Source organism: Herpailurus yagouaroundi, unplaced genomic scaffold, assembly GCF_014898765.1.
Source record: "Herpailurus yagouaroundi ecotype Mexico unplaced genomic scaffold, PumYag 159, whole genome shotgun sequence".
Classification (NCBI taxonomy): domain Eukaryota; kingdom Metazoa; phylum Chordata; class Mammalia; order Carnivora; family Felidae; genus Herpailurus; species Herpailurus yagouaroundi.
This window is the reverse complement of record NW_024412400.1, coordinates 34,410,261-34,430,668: the sequence shown is the minus strand read 5'-3', so window position 1 is coordinate 34,430,668 and position 20,408 is coordinate 34,410,261. Positions and strand designations below refer to the sequence as shown.

The 20,408-nt window shown below is 38.5% G+C and overlaps 1 protein-coding gene across 1 annotated transcript in view; it reads left to right on the top strand.

Moving 5' to 3' along the window:
- The window catches only part of PIK3CB (phosphatidylinositol-4,5-bisphosphate 3-kinase catalytic subunit beta), a 143,325-nt gene that overhangs the window by 92,123 nt on the left and 30,794 nt on the right, over positions 1 to 20,408 (top strand). The window contains exons 13-15 of the mRNA XM_040480320.1: positions 4,000 to 4,121; positions 7,953 to 8,096; positions 9,298 to 9,397. Of these exons, the coding sequence (XP_040336254.1) occupies positions 4,000 to 4,121; positions 7,953 to 8,096; positions 9,298 to 9,397 (366 nt within the window). The remainder of the gene's footprint in view (positions 1 to 3,999; positions 4,122 to 7,952; positions 8,097 to 9,297; positions 9,398 to 20,408) is intronic.

Sequence of the window (20,408 nt, the reverse complement as noted above, 5' to 3'; positions counted from 1 at the left end):
GATCGTGACCTGGCTGAAGTTGGACGCTTAACCGACTGCGCTACCCAGGCGCCCCTAAAAAATTTTTTTAACGTTTATTCTTGAGAGAGACAGCAAGAGAGCGAGAATGAGTGGGGGAGGGGCAGAGCGAGAAAGGGACACAGAATCTGAGCAGGCTGAGGTGTCAGGTCAGAGCCTGATGTGGGGCTCAAACTCATGAGCTGTGAGAATCATGACCTGAGCTGATGTCGATGCCTAACAGACTGAGCTACCCAGGTGCCCCATAAAATGACTTTTAAAGATTTTCAAGAAATGCATATTTATTTTAATCATATATATTTAAAATTTATTTTATTTTATTTTATTTTATTATTTTACTTCTCTAAGTTTAGAGTTTAGAAAGGACTTCTCTTGAGTTTATTTCTAGTATTTAACAATTTTTTGAATCATGTTACCTAATTGTATTATAATGTACCTCATTTAAACTATTTATACAGTTAGATCATATGAACACTGTTTACTCTGAAAAGGAACTATTTTTGTCATTTAGATAGGTTTTGATTGTTTTGACATAGTTATCTTCTGACTACTTACTTATTCACATTCAAGGTTAGTTTTCTATGAAACCCCTGTAACGGTGGAACATAAGATATAAGCATTTTTTATTTGACACATTTGCCTGCTTCTAATGTATCCATTAGTGTTCAGTTCTAACTGCTTATCCAAGAAATCCATCATATTATTATTTTGTATAGCATTAAAATAGAAGAAATTTTTGGCTGTACTCTTAAGGATATCTGAGAGAGAGGTTTCTTAGGTCAACTGTCAGAAAATGGAATGAGCCAGTTTATGCATAATATTTCTTTATTTGAACCCTGGGAACAGAAATTTTTTTTACATTCGGGAATTTAGCATACTTGTCTCATTTCCATGAGGTAATCTAAAGCATTGTTTTCAGATATAACCTAATGTCCTCCATTTCAATAGAAGAAAGCCAATCCTAATCCTCTTTTTTAGTAGTTTTGAGAAAAAAAGTTGATGGAATTAATAGTAATGTGCTTGGGGCTCCTGGGTGGCTCAGTGTCCGACTTCGGCTCAGGTCATGATCTCGCGGTTTGTGAGTTTGAGCCCCACGTCGGGCTCTGTGCTTTCAGCTCAGAGCCTGGAGCCTGCTTCAGATTCTGTGTTTCCCCATCTCTCTGTCCCTCCCATGCTCATGCTTTGTCTCTCTCTGTCTCTCAATAATAAATAAACGTTAAAAAAGAAAAAAAAAAAAGTAACATGCTTGCTTTCACAACTTTGTCCCATTGCCAGTTACAGTGAATGAGTGCAAAAAATATATAAACTGAATTTTTACTAAATTGACTGTCTTAAGAAGTAGAGAGCCAGAGCCTGGTGCAAAGTTTGTATCCCAGTAAATACTAAAGGCAAAAGCCGTGGGTGAAACTTCTGTAGAAGAGCAGCTTCTCCACTGCCCCAAGATTTAAAAAAGAGTAGCCTTCCATTAATCCACAGGAAAATATTCTGTTGACATACTGTGGAAGGGGTTTCGATAGTCTTTGCAAACGGCTGGTAGTTAATTGGCACTGCATTCATTATTTATATGGCTGAGTCACATTTTCCCTATTCACTCTCATAGCTTTCCTCAAACTAAAGTAGTGAGTTTTGCAAATTTTTTTAGTTTACATTTATATAATTAATTCTTTAATAATTGTAAGTAATCTTACCAAAGGTAACTTCTTTCCAATAGTAGTGCTCTTTTTAATTCCCAGCATAGTTTAACCATCTAGTATTACAGAATGTTATCTGCCCTGTATTGTTTTTGTGTGTAGTGTTGTAGTCCATGTGTTAACTGGGGATGCTAGTTTTTTTTTTAACTACTGTTTCAGACCCTCAGGAAATGGTCCCCCTTGACTCCTCTTTCCATAATGAGGACTGTTGGTCTATTAGAACTTTGGGCAAAGTGGGGAGGGTGGTCTCATCAGTGATAAAAAGTGGTCTGAGGTAGGTGTTTCATATCTTTAAACCAGTATGTGTCAAACTTTTTTTCATTATTACACTTGTTAGGAGCATTTTTAGACATTTTTTCTCTAATAGCCCTGTCCCCATAATTCAAAAGTGTTATTTTTTTCTGTAAATGTAAAATAATAGAAAAATTAAGTTAATTTTTTTAAAGTTTATTTATTTTGAGAAGTGGTAGGACAGAGAGAGAAAGAGAGAGAATCTCAAGCAGTCTCTGTGCTGTCAGCGCAGAGCCCATCACAGGGCTCTATTTCAGGAACTGTGGGATCATGACCTGAGCTGAAATCAAGAGTTGGATGCTCAACGGACTCAGTCACCCATGCACCCCAGAAAAATTAATTTCTTAAAAAGTATCTTTAATGAGGTTAAATTTGCTTCATCTGAGAAAATACCTTTTAACTTAGCTGCTAGGTATTCATTCAAATATTATTGACCTATTTTGGGCACTTGACATAGTTAATGAGAGCAGTTGAATAATTAGTAGAATTAAAATAATAAACTAATTAGAACTACCCTACAACTCAGCAATTGCACTACTAGGCATTTATCCAAGGGATACACATGTGCTGTTTCGAAGGGACACATGCACCCCCATGTTTACAGCAGCACTATCAACATTAGCCCAAGTATGGAAAGAGCCCAGATGTCCATTGATGAATGAATGGATAAAGAAGATGGATGAATGGATAAAGAAGAATATTAAGAGACAAAACAGATGAACATAAGGGAGGGGAAACAAAAATAATATGAAAACAGGGAGGGGGACAAAACAAAAGAGACTCATAAACATGAAGAACAAACTGAGGGTTGCTGGAGGGGTTGTGGGAGGAGGGATGGGCTAAGTGGGTAAGGGGCATTAAGGAATCTACTGAAATCACTGCTTTACTATATACTAACTAATTTGGATGTAAATTTTAAAAAATAAAAAATAAAGTTAAATTAAAAAAATAATAATACACTAAAAACTATGTTTAGTTCTCAAAAGTCCAAGTTTCATGCACAAGGTCAAATGACAAATGACAAGGTGGCTAGCTGGCAGATACTCACTGGCTACCTCTTGCAATATGACTGTGAGATTGAGCAGTCAAGTGAGAGAAGTCCTCTGGTCATTTCCATCTGTTTGCCATGTTTTTGTAGCTCTAATCTTGCATACATTTTGTGTGTATTCTTTGGAAACTCAAGAAAACCCATTGAAATCTATCAAATATTAAGTAATAAGATTTTTGTCCAACAGGGGTGAGCTTTGAAGGACCACAAATCATAATTATCAGTTTTTTAAAAAAATGTTTACTTAGGGGTGCCTGGGTGGCTCAGTCAGTTAAGCCTCCGACTTCGGCTCAGGTCATGATCTCATGGTTCGTGAGTTCAAGCCCTGCATCGGGCTCTGTGCTGACAGCTCAGAGCCTGGAGCCTACTTTAGATTCTGTGTCTCTCTCTCTCTCACTTCCCCTCCCCCGCTTTTAGATTTAAATGTTTAAATGTTTATTTTTTGAGAGAGAGAGAGAGGTCAGGAGTGTGTGCTTGCCTGTGCATGCAAATGAGCAGGGGAGGGGCAGAGAGGGAGGGAGAAAGAAGATCTCAATTAGGCTCCACACTATCAGCACAGATCCCGAAGCAGGGTTCACTCTCACCAACTGTGAGATCATAACCTATCTTTAAATCAAGAGTCTGATGCTTAACTGACTGAGCCACCCAGACTCTCCTACCTTTATTCCTTGATCATTTCTTTCTCTCTCTTTCCTTTACAAAATTACAAAATTATTTAATGGCTAATGATTGTAGAATCGCATATTCAATGTATCATTCTATTACTTGCTTATCTATAGAGTATTTCTAAAGACATTATTAATTTATGTAAACAGCAGTGGATTTTTGAGTCCTATGTAATTGTAAGTATGCTTTTTCTTTCTTTTGACCCATCTCTGCTCCTGTGTGCCAAGGAAAAATAGATTATTTTCCCCCCCTATAATTTCTGAACCAGTTTCAATTTTTCAACAGCTTCAAGCCCTACTTCAGATTTGGCCTAAACTGCCCCCCCGGGAGGCCTTGGAGCTTCTAGATTTCAACTATCCAGATCAGTACGTGCGAGAATATGCTGTGGGCTGCCTGCGACAGATGAGGTATACTATAGGTGGCTTTCTTTGAGGAAAGGAATAACTTGGGTGTAGATAGTGAAGGTGATGTATGTTGAATGTTTCATAAGAAAGAAAAGAGCTAGGAATTACTCAGTTTAAAGCATATTTTTCATCTATTCTCCCCTATTCCCTTCTCTACCTCCCTCTCTCTCAAAGACTCCTTTGTCTTTCATGTTTAGCCTATATTATAAAAGAAAACCCACAAACATACTGGGTCAGAAGGTCCCCAAGATCACCCTTGGTTTCCACAATTCATTAGGACTTACAGAACGCAGCGCATACTCATACTTTTGGCTCTGATTTATGAGATGAAAGGAGACAATGTAGAATTGACAAAGGAAAAAGATTCATGGAGCAAAGTCTGGAGGAAACTATCAGAAGCTTCTAAGAGTTCTTTACCAGTGGAGTCTCAGTGAATATACTTAATTCTTCCCAGCAGTGAGTTGTGACAACGTGTCTGAAATATTGTGTACCAGGGGGGCTTGTTAGAGACTTGGTGGCCAGGGTTTTTATTGGGGGCTGGTCACATAATCACCCTCTGCCAAACACAAAAGCAAAATCCTAGACTCCTAGAAGGAAAATGGGTGTTGGGGCATCAACCGTTGGGTAAGAACAGTTTACACACATGAAGCCATTCTTATCTGTTAGGTGGTGGGAAGCCTTCTAAAAGCTATGTTTCCAGATGCCAGCCAGAAGGCCGGTGTAGTTAACAGCCTTTCTAAAAGGATAGCAGTCAGGCCTGCTGCTATGTTAACTCTTTTCTGTCCACCACCCAGAATTAAGAAGTGTTAATATTTTGGCTTTTTAAAAAATTTTATACTTATTAAGGAAATAACATTACAGCTAAAGGTGAAATCCTCATAGTTTTGTTACCTAGTCCTGATTACTTTCACTTCCCAAAAACAACCATGATTATGAATTTGGTCTGTATCCTTTTATACCACATATTTCTGTTGATGCTGCATTTTCATATCTATAAAAATATGTAGAATAATATTGTACATTACAAAATTACACCAATATGTTTTGCCATATGTATTATTTTAAATCTTGATTTTAAAAAATTCATTGTTGGGTTTTTGAGGTCATTCTTTACCATTACATATAAATACAGTCTTTTTCTTTCACTACTGTGTAATATTCTATCATAGGGATATATCTTATTTGCTGCATTTCCCTATTGAAGAGCATTTTGTTTTCCCCAGACTTCCCTGTTCCCCAGTGCTTCAGTGAACATGTTTGTACAGTCCCGTTGGCTAGTACATGTATGAAAATCTGTTAGATTTATTTGAAGAAATGTCATTATTAAGACCATCTCAGACAATGGGCATATTCAGGTTTATCCATTTCTCGTTTCAAAAATGAGGTTTATACTGTATGGCTATTTGAAAAAATAGAAGTTCTGAGAAAATTATGGATACTGTTACACTTTTTCTTTTTATTTATTTTTTTATTTAAAAAAAAATTTTTTTTTCAACGTTTATTTATTTTTGGGACAGAGAGAGACAGAGCATGAACGGGGGAGGGGCAGAGAGAGAGGGAGACACAGATTCGGAAACAGGCTCCAGGCTCTGAGCCATCAGCCCAGAGCCTGACGCTGGGCTCGAACTCACGGACCGCGAGATCGTGACCTGGCTGAAGTCGGACGCTCAACCGACTGCGCCACCCAGGCGCCCCACTTCTTTTTAAAGTTATATATGTTTCAAGCCACATGATATCCAAAAGAAATTACACAAACTTTTCAATAGTTGTTATTCTAAGGGAGTGAAGTTAGAAGTATAAGGAAAGAGGAAGCCTTCCCAGTTTCCGTACTTCCTTTCTATCTTTTACACCATTTATAGGTTGGTTGGGGTTTTTTGTTTTTTTTTTTAACGTTTATTTATTTTTGAGACAGAGATAGAGCATGAACGGGGGAAGGTCAGAGAGAGGGAGACACAGAATCTGAAACAGGCTCCAGGCTCTGAGCTGTCAGCACAGAGCCCGACGCGGGGCTCGAACTCATGGACCGCAAGATCATGACCTGAGCCGAAGTCGGATGCTTAACCGACTGAGCCACCCAGGCGCCCCTTTTTTTGTTTTTTGAGAGAGAGTGCCCACACACGAGCAATAGGTGACTAGGGGGGTGGGGGCACAGAGGGAGAAAGAGAGACTCTTAAGCAGGCTCCATACTCAGCGTGGAGCCTGATGCAAGGCTTGATCCCATGATCCTGGGATTGTGACCTGAGCTGAAATCAAGAGTCTGACATTCAACTGACTGAGTCATCCAGGCACCTCCCTTTTGTAAGTTTTATAAAAGGCACAGATTTTACAATAAACTTAAGATTGGTGAATAGTTTTGAAAAATGAGGCTGCAAGTTGGGCTTTAGTCTCACCTCCCTAAGTTTGCATTGGAGATCTGAGGGAAAGGGGCTACCTGGCTCCCTTTATACTGAGCCAGGTCTTTTCTTTTCTTTTCTTTTCTTTTCTTTTCTTTTCTTTTCTTCTCTTCTCTTCTCTTCTCTTCTCTTCTCTTCTCTTCTCTTCTCTTTTCTTTTTTTTCTCTTCTCTTTTCTTTTTTTTTTCTTCTCTTTTCTTTTTTTATGTTTACTTATTTTTGAGAGAGAGAGAGAGAGAGAGAGAGCGAGTTGGGGAGGGGCAGAAAGAGAGGGAGACACAGAATCCGAAGGAGGCTTCAGGCTCTGAGCTGTCAGCACAGAGCCCAATGTGGGGCTTGGAACTCACAAACCATGAGATCATGACCTGAGCCAAAGTTGGATGCTTAACCAACTGAGCCCTCCAGGAGCCCCCCAGGTGTTTCTCTTAAATAAACTTATATACAGGAAGAGATTGCTGTGATCTCCATGTTCTATATTGGTATTTCTGATGCATTTTCCTATGATAAATTTTTGTCTAATGAGGTTTTTTTTAATATAGTGCACTGGGTTTCAGTCCCAGATCTGCATTAGACTAGTATCCTAACCATTTATTGCCCAAGACTATAGTTAGTAAGTAGAGGACTTGGAATTCATCTTACCTGACCACTGGAATTGCCTCTGATAAGAGTGTGTTTATAAGTGTATGATTTAGAAATTGACACAAAATAGAGAACTTCTTAACCTTAATTAATTCAGCTCATTTAATTACAATATTATGTGTATTAATTCAGTGAATGAATTCTCAGTTACACTCATTTCCTTATCCTTTAAATTATTTAAAGTTAATATTTTAACACACTGATAATCTGGGAAAAGGAATTAACCCTAATGATTAGAAAGGAAAATAAATTACTAAAAAGTAATGATGGAATTTTTTTATTTAAAAAAACTGGTTGCCTGGGATACGTGGGTGGCTCAGTCAGTTAAGCCTCCAACTCTTTCTTGGTCTTGGCTCAGGTCATGATCTTAGTTTGTGAGTGCAATCCCCGTGTCAGCCTCTGTGCTAACAGTGTGGAGCCTGCTTGGGATTCTCTCTCTCCATCTCTCTCTGCCCCTACCCCACTTGCACTGTCTCTCTCTCAAAATAAACTTAGAAACAAACAAACAAACAAACAAATGTGTTGACTGAGTATATAACTTTTCCTGCATGATCAGAAATCAGTATTAAAGTACCCGATTTTATTGTAACTGAGCTGATGTTGGATGCTTAACTGACTTAGCCACTCAGGCCACCCCTCTTGTGTTATTTTAATAGTGGGACAGTGAATGTAAGCATACATAACAAGCCTGACCCAAAAGAACCATTGCGTTTCAGTAAGTTAGTGTTTGATAGTTTGATGGGATGGGATCTCTTTCTGGCATTGGTTGTTGAGTGACTTATTTTGTCTTTTGTTTCTTTTAGTGATGAAGAACTCTCTCAATATCTTTTACAACTGGTGCAAGTTTTGAAATACGAGCCTTTTCTTGATTGTGCCCTCTCTAGATTCCTATTAGAAAGAGCACTTGCTAACCGCAGGATAGGGCAGTTTCTATTTTGGCACCTTAGGTAAGTCTTTTATATTTTTAGATTTGAGTCTACCTGGTGCTTTTGTAAATATAAATCAGCATAATACGGGACATTTACTGTAATAGTTGGCTGGTTTACTTGTTTCTGAGCCATTTATAACATTCATACTCTTCTTGGTGTCTTCTATTTCTTGATACCCAACTCTTAATTCTCAGGATTTGGCAAAGTAATTCAGATAAGTGTCCCACCAAGTCTCCTTGATTTTTAACTGAAACTAAAAATTAATGTATTGCTATTTTCTAGTAAAGTGCACTTACTTTGTTAATATTCTTGGGCTAAAACCACACTTACTCCTTCTGAAAGGCTTTGGGTACCAATAGATAAAAATTTTAAAGTTTTCCTATAACAAGAGCAACATTATTTTCAGCTTCTTTATTAGGTCAATTTTAGAAATATGTGAACCTTATTTCACCAAGTTGATATAGGAGTAAAATCAGAAAGGATAAATGAAGTCCTTTTTTCCCAGGAAAGTTGTTGGTTCCTGATTTCTGAGTCTGTACTCAGACATTTTTGTTTTTTTTCATCTGGACTTGAGAATACTGAAACTAATGACTGTCATAAAAATAGGACTTTCCCCCATTTTAGCTAGACATTTTAAGGAAAATGAGCTCTATATTATTTTGATAATCATTTTGGAAGCTACATTTCTGAATCTTGATTTCCTTTATTACTCATAGAGGTTTTTCCTTTCTTATTTTTAACTTGTCATCTTTTTCATCCAGTTCAACCTTCCTATTTTTAAGCCCTTCCGGGAGTAACAGAATATGTTGTTCCTTCCTTTTTCAAATGGGTACACCATTCTTTAAGTGAGAAAAAGTTGAATTGAAGCTAATTGAGGGATTAGTCACTTGTGTGATGTGAATCAGATCTTTGCGTTTCACTTTATTGTCTTAATTGGCAACGTTCTGTTTCAGCTACAGAAAGCAAACAAGGTGAAATGTGAAAATTTTGGATTTTTGGAATAAAAAGTTAATTATATAATCACACATGTTTTTGATCTGTGGTGTTTAAAGAATTGGGAAGTTGCCCATCCCACTAATATTTGTGGACAAGATGATGTATTCTTCTGTGTTTTGATTGGCATCATACATTTATTTCATAATATGAAGTCAGTATTTTTATTTGGTGATCTGAAGTGTTTTATACGCAAATTATCTTAATATTATTAACTTATTTGTAGGTCAGAAGTGCATATTCCTGCTGTCTCAGTACAGTTTGGTGTCATCCTTGAAGCATACTGCCGGGGAAGTGTAGGGCATATGAAAGTGCTTTCTAAACAGGTACCTGGTTTTTGTTTTTGTTTTTTTAATTATTTTTTATTTTCATGTTTAGTTTGCCACATGGTATTTGATAAATTGCATCATATGCTATTTCTCCCATTATTCCATGGAACTTTCAGCAACGGAACCTAATTAATACATTAAAAAAATTTTTTTAATGTTTATTTATTTTTGAGAGAGAGACAGAGTGCAAGTGGGGGAGGGGCAGAGAGGGAGGGAGACACAGAATCCGAAGCAGGCTCCAGGCTCTGAGCTGTCAGCACAGAGCCCCACGTGAGGCTTGAACTCACGAACCCCGAGATCATGACCTGAAGTTCACGCTTAACCGACTGAGCCACCCAGGCATCCCATTAATACATTTTTAAATAAAAATTTAAGTTAAGAAATGAAGTGTTAAATTTAGCCGAACATTAATTGAACACTCCCTCAAAAATGAAGGATTCTTCCTAGTACCTATATTAATAATATGCCTTAAGTTTTAATGGGAAATACCCATGTAGACATGCTTAACAATGGGTTTGATGGTGATGGTGACAAAGGTCATGAAATTTTTAGACCCTGTTTTTTCATATCCCTGAGTTACTGTTTCCAGTTAATATAGTATTTATGATTCATATATTCTGCCATTTGTTTTAATTTGAGATATTTTGACACTTAAATTCATAGTTGTTATAACATCTAGAATTCAGAATCCTCAAGCTGCTTTTTCAAAATATATATACAGGCCTATAGTCCCTTATCTTCTTTCCAGGACTTCATTTTCTCATCATTGCTGATGATGAGATATTAGTGAGATTAATCAGTGAGATATTAAATGCTTATATGCCAGGAACCATATTAAATGTTATAAGCATGTTATTTTACTGTCCTTATTATGTGCCACAGTAGTTGCTAATACTGTCGGGATTAGACAAGGAAGAAAACAGAGGCTCCAGTAGATTAACTAGCTTGCCTAAAAACCCAACTGTTAAGTGACAGAAAGAATTTTTAAAATTAGGGCTGTCCAGCTAGAAAACTGTTATACTGGGAGTTTTGAAACCTTCGTGGCACCACAACTCTCTTTTTAAAATCAGAACTTAAACATAAATCCAGTATATAAAGTAGTGTCATTTTATGAGTATAAATGTATTTTGAAGCTAAAATAAAATATAAGCCATTAAACAGAACCATGAAGCTATTTTACTGAATACAGAATTTCAAAATCGGGGGCTATTGATAGTTGTAGTCTCAACATCCATTTATTTCTTTTGGAGATAATCCTGATTTATATAGGTAGTAATTGCAAGTAGTAATGGTCTTTTGATCGCTTGCTTGCAAGTGAGAGGCATAACCATGGCCCAGGCTTGATATGGCCCAGGTAGGTCCTTCATCCCCTGAAGGATGTGATGAGAGCATTTCTGCCATCAAAATAAAGCAGCCCTTTATTCTAGCTTCTTCATGCCAGAATTCTTATTGACAGGTAGCAACAATATGCTCTTGTTCTTTAGCGTTGATTTTTCTTGCAATGAGTATCATCCAAATAAACACAAGAAGGTTTTCTTAATGGTTTAATATGCATTTACTCAGAATTTACTATATGCCAGGGTTACTGTTAGGTATTGGTAATATGAAGTGAAAATAGTTGTTATTTTTTTTTTTAACTATGTTATCTGAGTTTGAGAGAGAGAGAGGGAGAAAGACACACTGCATGAATGAAGGAGGGACAGAGAGAGAAGGAGAGAGTCCTAAGCCAGCTCCACACTGTCAGTGCAGAGCCCAATGTGGGCTTGAAGTCATGAACTGGACCTGAAATCGAGAGTCAGATGCTTAATCGACTGAGCCACCAGGATGCCCCAGTTATGTTATTGTTATCAAGGAGTTTATATTTCCATAGAGGAGGTGTACAAATCAATAATTAAGAAATATATGATTAAGCATTATGGGAACATTATGGAAGCACAAAAGAGAGGCATGTAACCAAGCTTAGGATATTAGGAAAGAGTTCATAGTGGAGGTGACATTTGTAGGTTTTGCTGGTCTAGTTGGTGTGAGTTCAGTGAAGAGTATGTTAATGTTTTACAGAGAAGCAACCAATAAGAGTGTATGTATGCACTTGACCCTTGAACAACATGAATTTGAACAACATGAGTTCACTTATACACTGATTTTTTTGACACAGTACAGTACTATAAATGTATTTTCCCATGATTTTCTTAATATTTTCTTTCTTCTAGCTAATACAGTATATAATACATATAACACACAAAATACATGTTAATCTACAGTTTATGTCACTGGTAAGGCTTCCCATCAGCATAGGCTATTAGTAGTTACGTTTTTGGGGAATCAAAAATTATACCCAGATTTTCGACTGTGTGGGTCTGGAGGTGGAGTTGGTACCCCTAACCCTTTATTCAAGGGTCAGCTGTATAGAGAGAATGAAGCAGAGGAGGATGGTGAGATTGTATTACAAAGAGTTGTCTCATGTGATTATGGAGGCTAAGAAATCCCAAGATCAGGGGCGCCTGGGTGGCGCAGTCGGTTAAGCGTCCGACTTCAGCCAGGTCACGATCTCGCGGTCCGTGAGTTCGAGCCCCGCGTCGGGCTCTGGGCTGATGGCTCAGAGCCTGGAGCCTGTTTCCGATTCTGTGTGTCCCTCTCTCTCTGCCCCTCCCCCGTTCATGCTCTGTCTCTCTCTGTCCCAAAAATAAATAAACGTTGAAAAAAAAATTAAAAAAAAAAAAAAAAAAAAAGAAATCCCAAGATCATCAGTTAAGGAAGCTAGAAACCCAGAAGAGCTGATGGTGAAGTTCTAGTCTGAGTCCAAAGACCTAAGAACCAGGAGAGTCAGTAGAAAGTGTCAGTCTGAAAGCAGACAAGTTTAACACCCAAGGAGTTTTAGGAAAAGACCTATGTCCCAGCTTAAGACAGCTGGGCTGGCAGAGTTCCTTCTAACTTACTGGAAGGTCTGCCTTTTTCTTCTATTCAGAACTTCATAGGTTCTGATAATACCCATTAGTATTAGGAAGGCCAGTCTTCTTTACTCAGTCTACCCATTCAAGTGTTAATTTCATCAAAAATACCCTCACAGACACACCCAAAAATGATGTTGGACCAAATATCTGGGCACCCTATGGCCCAGTCAAGTTGATACATAAAATTAACCATCACAGATCAACTCAGCATGTTTACACAGCTTTGTAAACCATGTTTAATCTCCAAATAAAGACTGTGTAGCAAGTTGAGAATTACTTCTAACATAATACAAATACCTTCAGTACAAGCAAAAATGCACTAACTTTTTCCCCATAATAGGAGGTAATATCCTTGAGTGGTGTTTCCTGTTCTTGCTACACTATAAATTAAATACTGCGATGTAACATTAACACTTAAATAGTATGATATAAAATCAATACATCTAGGTTACATGATAAAGGAAAAGAGCTGGAAGGAAACAGACTGTGTATGTAAATATACCATATACATATATGTTTATGTATATATACACACACATATAAAAACACATTTGTATCCAAATGAGGAGGAGATACTCATGACAATTAATCTTAATTTCTGTAACTCGTCATGTGGTTATAGCTGGTATTTATTATTACCTTCTTCCAACTCATTCTGTATTCCCTCTGCCTTTAATAAGCATTTCACTTTTGGTTCTTGACTTGTTGGGTTGACCCAAACCTTCATTCTTAAAGGGTCCAGGCCATTAGTAGTCCTACCTAAGTTAGCTTGTAATTGTCCATTGATCTTAATCACAGGACATGGTAATGCTAAGAAGAGATCTCCTATATTTTAGGCTTACTCTTCCTTACCTCTGTGGAACAGTAGGCCAATTTCTCCTTGACAGTCAGTATCAGTGACTCCAGCCAGCATCATAATGCCTTTTTTTGCCTGTTGATCCAGAGGCTTGAGGTGCCCAAAATGGCTGGGCTGGAGTCTTAACTTCCAATTCAATACAGTCATTGCCATGTCCCCCATTGGAATCATTCTTCCCTCTATAACTAAGACCTCTTTGCCAGTAGAGCATAAGGTTGCCGGAAAAGAAGCAAAAATTTTGCTAGTGGGTCCCTGGAGGGAGTAGTAAGTGGTACAACTTTGACTTTTAAACCTTGATTTCTGGACCCTTGAGTCCTGGCTATGGGAGAAGGCTTGTCATATATTGGATGCTGACTCAGAGCATATACAGCTTTCTGGAGTGCCTTGCCTAAGTTCTGCAAGATATTGCCACCTAGCTGCTACTGTAAGTTAGTCTTCAAAAGGCCATTCCATTCTTTTGTCAAGCCAGCTACTTCAGATTAGTAGAGAACATGTTAAGACTAGTGAATTTCATGAGCAGGAGTCCATTGTTACACTTTATTTGCTGTGAAATGAGTTTCTTGATTGAAGCAATGCTGTGTAGATCACCACAATGGTGGATAAGGTGTTCTGAGTCCACAAATGGTAGTTTGACAGAAATGCATTGTATTCAGGGAAGGCAGATCCATATCCAGAGTTAAGTTTCTATTCCAGTAAGAACAAAATATTGCCTCTTCCATAGTGGAAGCAGTCTGTTGTAATCAGTCTGTCACCAGATAGCTGGCTGTCCATCGGGAGAAATGGTGCTATATCAGGAACTCATCAGCAGCTGGTCTCACCTGCTGGCATAGCAGGCACACAGTGGTGGTCATAGCCAGGTAGGCTTTGGTGAGTGGAGGTCCATATTGCTGAACACATGCATAACATCCATCACTGCCATCTTGGCCACCTTGTTCATGAACCCACTGGGTGATGACAGGGGTGTTTGGGAAAAAGGCAGACTGGTATCCACAGAATGGTTTTTCCTATCCACTTGATTATAAAATTCCTCTTCCAAAGACACCCTTTGGTGAATATCCAATGCGACACTTTTTTTTTTTTTTTTTTTTTTGCCTCTTCAGAGAAGTCTATCCTATATCTCTTCCCCATATTTCTTACTAATTTTCCAGTCATGTTCCTTCTACGTCCTTGGCCATAAGCCAAGCTTTGGTCACTGCTCATGAATTGGTATATAATTGCATGTATTGCTGTTTCTCCTTTCAGGCAAAGTGAAACAGTAAGGTGCATTTTCCAAATGCACCACAGCAAGGATTTCACTTCACCGTTGTCCTTTAGAATTGTTTCCGAAAGGGGCTGTAGTTCCATAGTTGTCTGCTTTCCTGTGGTGTTCAGATACTGTGTAAAGCCATTTATAAACCATGCTTGAGTCTTCCCTTCCTGTGTTAACTGGTTGAAGGGAACTCCCTGTGACGACATAGGTGCAGGGTAGGAAAGAGAAGGTAGTGTAGCAAGAAGAGGAAACCGTGGACATTTGAGTCACTTCTTCATATAACTTAGTGTGCCTTCAGGGCCTGCTCAGGCCCAGTCTTATATATACACTTCATTTGATGATGGAGTACTGTTTTGCTTACCCATCTTTATGGCTTGGTGGATCAGGCAACACCCAGTTCATAATGGGCAGTTCAGGTCACATGCTTGCTTGGTAGCCAGTGGTTAAGCAGTCAGTCTTACTAAATCCCAATAGTAAGCTAAGAGTGGTTTCTCTAAAGGAGAGTACTTCTCTACAGGAGCTGGCAAGTGTCGTTTCCAAAATTCTGAGGACCTGTGCTATGATTTATCTATAGGGACCTGCCAAGGGCTCCAGATAGCATCTCTGTCTGCCACTGACAGTTCAAGCACCATTAGACCTGCTGGATCATATGGACCAAGTAGCACACCAGCTTGCACAGCAATCAGGACCCATTGCAGAGCTTTCTTTTGTTTGGGATCTCACTCAAAACTAGCACCCTTTTAGGTCACTCAGTAAATAGGCTGTAGTACATGACCCACATGAGCAGTATGTTGCCTTTACAATCCAAAGAGGCCCACTAGCCATTGTGCCTCATTTTTGGTCATAGGAGGGGCCAGAGCAACAAATTATTCTTTACCTTAGAAGGGATATCTTGATATGCCCCATGCAAGTTGAACCCTAGGAGTTTCATTGAGATAAAAGGTCCCAAATTTTTATTGGATTTATTTCCCACCTTCGGACATACAAATTTCTTCAGATCTAAAGTAGTTGCTATTTCTTACTAAGTTCGATCAGCCTAATGTTATCAATGTAAAGGTGCCAGAGTGGTGTCTTGTTAAAGGGAGAGGCAGTCAAGAGTCAAGTCAAGAGGCAGTCAAGTCAAGTTGTAAATTACTTTACAGTTTGCAAAGTAGATTATGATAAAGGGCGGGAGAGTTGCTATACTTCTGAGATGGGGCATTGAAAGTGTATTGTTGGCCTTGACAGCTTAAGCAAACTTCTTGTGGTTCCTTATTGACAGATATGGAGGAAAAAGCAATTGTTAGTAGGTGTATACCACGTACCAGGAGATGTGTTACTTTGTTCAAGCAACGAAACCATATTTGGTGCACCACTAGTTAATGTTAGGATGATCCACTGTAATTTTCCAAGCCCCATCTGTCATCTGTACAGGCCAAATAGGCAAGACAAGTGGGGTGTGAATCTACACCCCTGTATCTCTCAAGTCCTTGATGATGGCACTCAACTGTGCAGTCACTGCAGGAATGGGTTACTGCTTTTGGTTTACTGTTTTCTGAGGTAGAGGAGCTTATAATAACTTCCGCTTCCCATCAAAATAGCCAGGGAGCCAATATGGGGATTCTGCCAGCTGTTGAGTATATCCATTCCAATTATGCATTCCAGTATAGAAGAAATAACCAGAGGATAGATCTGAAACGGGCTCCATGCTGACAGTAGAGAGCCCGATGCAGGGCTTGATCCCACGAACTGTGAGATCATGACCTGAGCCGAAGTCGGACACTTAACCAACTGAGCCACCCAGGTGCCCCTAGTCCCCTTAATTTTATAGTCCTCTTAAATATATCTCATGCCTATCAATGTCTTTTGTGTTCATGGCTATTGTCCTAGTCCAATTCATAATCTTCTCTCACCTGCATGTCTTCATTAACCTCTTAAATTGCTCCCCTTGTTTCCGTTCTTGCACATGCAGACCCTTCTCTGCACAGCAGCTAAAGTGACATTTTAAAAATGCAGATGGATTATGTCATTTCCATTTTTTAAATCCCTAAAGTAATTCTCATTGCATGGAGAATAAAACCCATTTGGTTTGTTTTTTTACCATTTAATTGGCTTTATTAATTGATTCATGAATTGGGCAGTGTCCCATCTAGCTAATCTAGTAGAGGGGACTTGGGGGAGCCATGCAAAAAAGGGTTTTACAGGCAGAAATGTGGTGGAACAATAAGCAGATGAAAAGAAATGATTGTTTTAGGAAAGTCACTTTCCCGTATTAGGTGGATTTCCTCATTTTCTTTTGGGGGGTTGAGAGGGCCCATGTGACAGATTACCTCATGGTGCTGACCAGGAAATTCCTGACTGACTGTTAAGACTGCACTTCTGAGGGAGGTTGAAAGTGCAGTTAGGTTAGGTACTGAGCCCCAGTTTGATGACGTGGTCTAGCATTTTGGGCCTGTCCTTTTCTTTTACATTTCCCCTTTGATCATGCTCTAAGCTTAACAGAGATGTGATCAAGATTTAAAGCATTAGCACCACTATCAGATACTATTCTGAAGTTCTCACAGTTTTTATTGTTCTTTTGTATGGTATACATTATCCATAGGTTATGATGTTTTTGCTTAATTCCTACATATTCATAGGTTATGGAAGTCAGTCATTCTCCTTGTTCTTTGACATTCCAGTCTTAAGGAGTTCATTTGTTTGATGGTTAGTGGCTGCAAACACACATTTAAAACTTATGAGAGAATATAGTGTGCCAGAGAGATTGTTATGGTAAGTATAAGCAGGATAATTCCCAGTGTTTGGAGTGCACGTTAGACTCATGGTCCCTAAGACACAAACTGAGCAAAGAAAGACCCTGTTGAAGGAGTCACCTTTTTAAGCCAGGTGGCTTGCTCTTGTGATCTTATGTAATTGAGTTTCAGCTTCCGGAGAAATGTTAATCCAGATACAGCAGGTGATGTTGGCCACAGCAGAGATACCTTCTTGCTCAGCTAAAAGGTAATCGAAGGCCATCCTATTATCAAGAACAGTTTTGGCCAAAGAGCCTAAAGATGGTTGTTGGGCCTCTTTTGTTTTAGCAGCAGATTCTGCAATAATTTTAAGAATTGCGGAAAAGTACCTGATCACAGGCTCATTTACATTTATCCCTAATCAGAGGAGTGAGTCCTGAATCATGAAAGCCTCCAGGCAGGTACTTTCTTTTTCTTTTTTTTTTCAACGTTTATTTATTTTTGGGACAGAGAGAGACAGAGCATGAACGGGGGAGGGGCAGAGAGAGAGGGAGACACAGAATCGGAAACAGGCTCCAGGCCAGAGCCATCAGCCCAGAGCCTGACGCGGGGCTCGAACTCACGGACCGCGAGATCGTGACCTGGCTGAAGTCGGACGCTTAACCGACTGCGCCACCCAGGCACCCCAAGTACTTTCTAACTCAACTATGTAACTTCAGGGAAGCCAACCAATGAGATGTCTTATTTTGCTTGTGAAAAGTTAGGGGAGGGGCTTAGTTAGATTTTCTTAGCAGAACTTAGCTCTTTTAATATTCGAGAAGACTCAGTTTCCCTAAGTAATCAAAGACCTGATAACGACAGCAACCACAAGAAATTATTTTGATAAAACACAGTATCTTTGTTTTCTAGGCAGATCACTTAAAGATAAAAAAGAAAACTTTCATAATCTGCTATCAAAAGTAGACTTAAAGTAAAAACCAGAACAAAACCTTTGTCATTTTAACAAAAAGAAAATCAAATTCTAATTTTGCACCAGCTTGCTTTTTATATTAAAACTTATTCCAGTCTTAGTCCTGATCACACATAAAATTCCTTTCCAAAAATTTCTTCTTTCACAAACTTTCTACATTTTTTTTCCTCAAAAATGTATCTTCGTTTCTCAAACTTTTTACCAAAAACACACATTTTGATTTCTTTGCATATGGAGATGTTTTCCTTATTTCTGTAGTTTTAATTGCATATATTAATTAGAATTCTTAACCTTTAGGGGTGCCTGGGTGGCTTAGTCAGTTAAGAATCCGACTCTTGATTTTGGCTCAGGTCATGATCTAACAGTTCGTGAATTCAAGCCCCACATAGGACTCTGTGCTGACAGTGTGGAGCCTGCTTGGGATTCTCTCTCTCCCTCTCTCTTTCTACCCCTCCCCTGCTTGTGCATGCCTTCTCTCTCAAAACATTTTAAAAAAAATTTCTTTTTTATTTTAATGTTTATTTTTGAGAGAGAGCACACACACAAGGTTGGGGGGGGGGGTGCAGAGAGAGGGAGACAGAGGATTGCAAGTGGGGCTCCTTGCTGACAGCAGAGATTGTGACCTGAGCTGAAGTTGGTTGCTTAACCGACTAAGCCACCCAAGCGCACCCCCCGAAAAAAGAATTCTTAACCCTTAGAAACCTTAGTTCCTAGTGAAAACTAAGAAGTTAAGGAATTATATAAACTGTTATACCAGCATTTTTTAGATTTGCAAATTCATGAATACTTTTCATAATTTCTAGAAGCATAGACCTTCTTCAGTTTTCCAGTGCACTAACACATCCAAATATCTTTTGGTTTCTCTGTAGGAAGCCAAAAGTAGATAAACCTGTGTTTAATGATTAATGGTTTGGTATTTTCTTATTTGGAAATGATCTGAATAGTCAACAGATTTCTATTATATTTATTTTAACTTAGGAGAGTTCTAAAGTTTCAAGTTACCAGAGATTTGGAAGCTATTTTTAAGTACACATAGAATAAAATATAATTCTTGCTAAAAACTTTATTACCTCTTATTCCACTTATATCTGTTTAAATCATTTGTTCTCAACAATTATGTTTATTTTACCCATGAAAACTTCATGAGTCATTAGACAAAATCACCCATCATTCTAAGTTATTTTTTGCTGACAGACTAGAACAGAAATGAATTTAGCTGATAAATTCAGGTAGAATAAAAGTTGTTTATCTACATTATATTCAATCTTGATAATTCTAAAGATATGCCTGTTTCCAGTCAACCAATGAACTTATTAAACTTGCTTTAATTTACCAAAAGTTATTCCAGAGCATGTGAACTTGAAAAACATTTGGGATAGTTTCTATTATATTTCTGAGAATTTTATGAAGACTAAGTTTATGCAAATGCTTGGTTTTTTTAAAAGCCGTTTAAGAGAGCTCTTTTACAGATTAATTTTGGCAGTACCGTTTGGAGGTAGAAACTACCACACATGTAAAACGTATGTCTGGACACATACACCAACACAGATGGAAGCAAACAGAGACCTTATAGCTTATAGCTTTAAATTACTACCATGGATTAGATACAACAATACAAAAATAGTTGGCTCTAAATTATTTTTCTAACAGAATAAGATCGGGTTACCTGCTTAGGTGAATACAACTTTTTCTAATACTTGTGGAGAAGAGTCTTGTCCTTAACAAGTCAAGTTCCAGATGACCTTTTTTCCCTTCTGATAAGAATTGGGGCATCTGGGTGGCTCGGTTAAGCGCCCAACTTCGGCTCAGGTCATGGATCTTGTGGCTCACAGGTTCCAGCCCCACGTTGGGCTCTGTGCTGACAGCTCAGAGCCTGGAGCCTGCTTTGGACCCAGAAGGGTCTTCCTTTCTTTCTGCCCCTCCCCGCTGGCACTCGGTCTCTCTCGCTCATAAATAAATAAGCATTAAAAAAAAAAATTAAAGAGTTACCTCCCTGAAGTTTGTATGTCAAAGAGATGGTCTAGATAAGAATTATGGAGAATACTCCATAGAACATTTATATCTCAAAGGCACAGGGGGAAAAAAAGTAAGCTCTTCCTATAACTTTTGTTCTCTTAAGACCAGAATTTATAATACTTCCAAGCCTACTGAGATAAATAGGGGAGATTTGGGGTTTGGTAAAAAGTATTGGTGGATTTTGAGTTGTTTTTGGAGCTACATCTCTGGTCCTGTAAAGACTAGGTTTGTAAAACAAGGGCAGCTGTTTTTAAT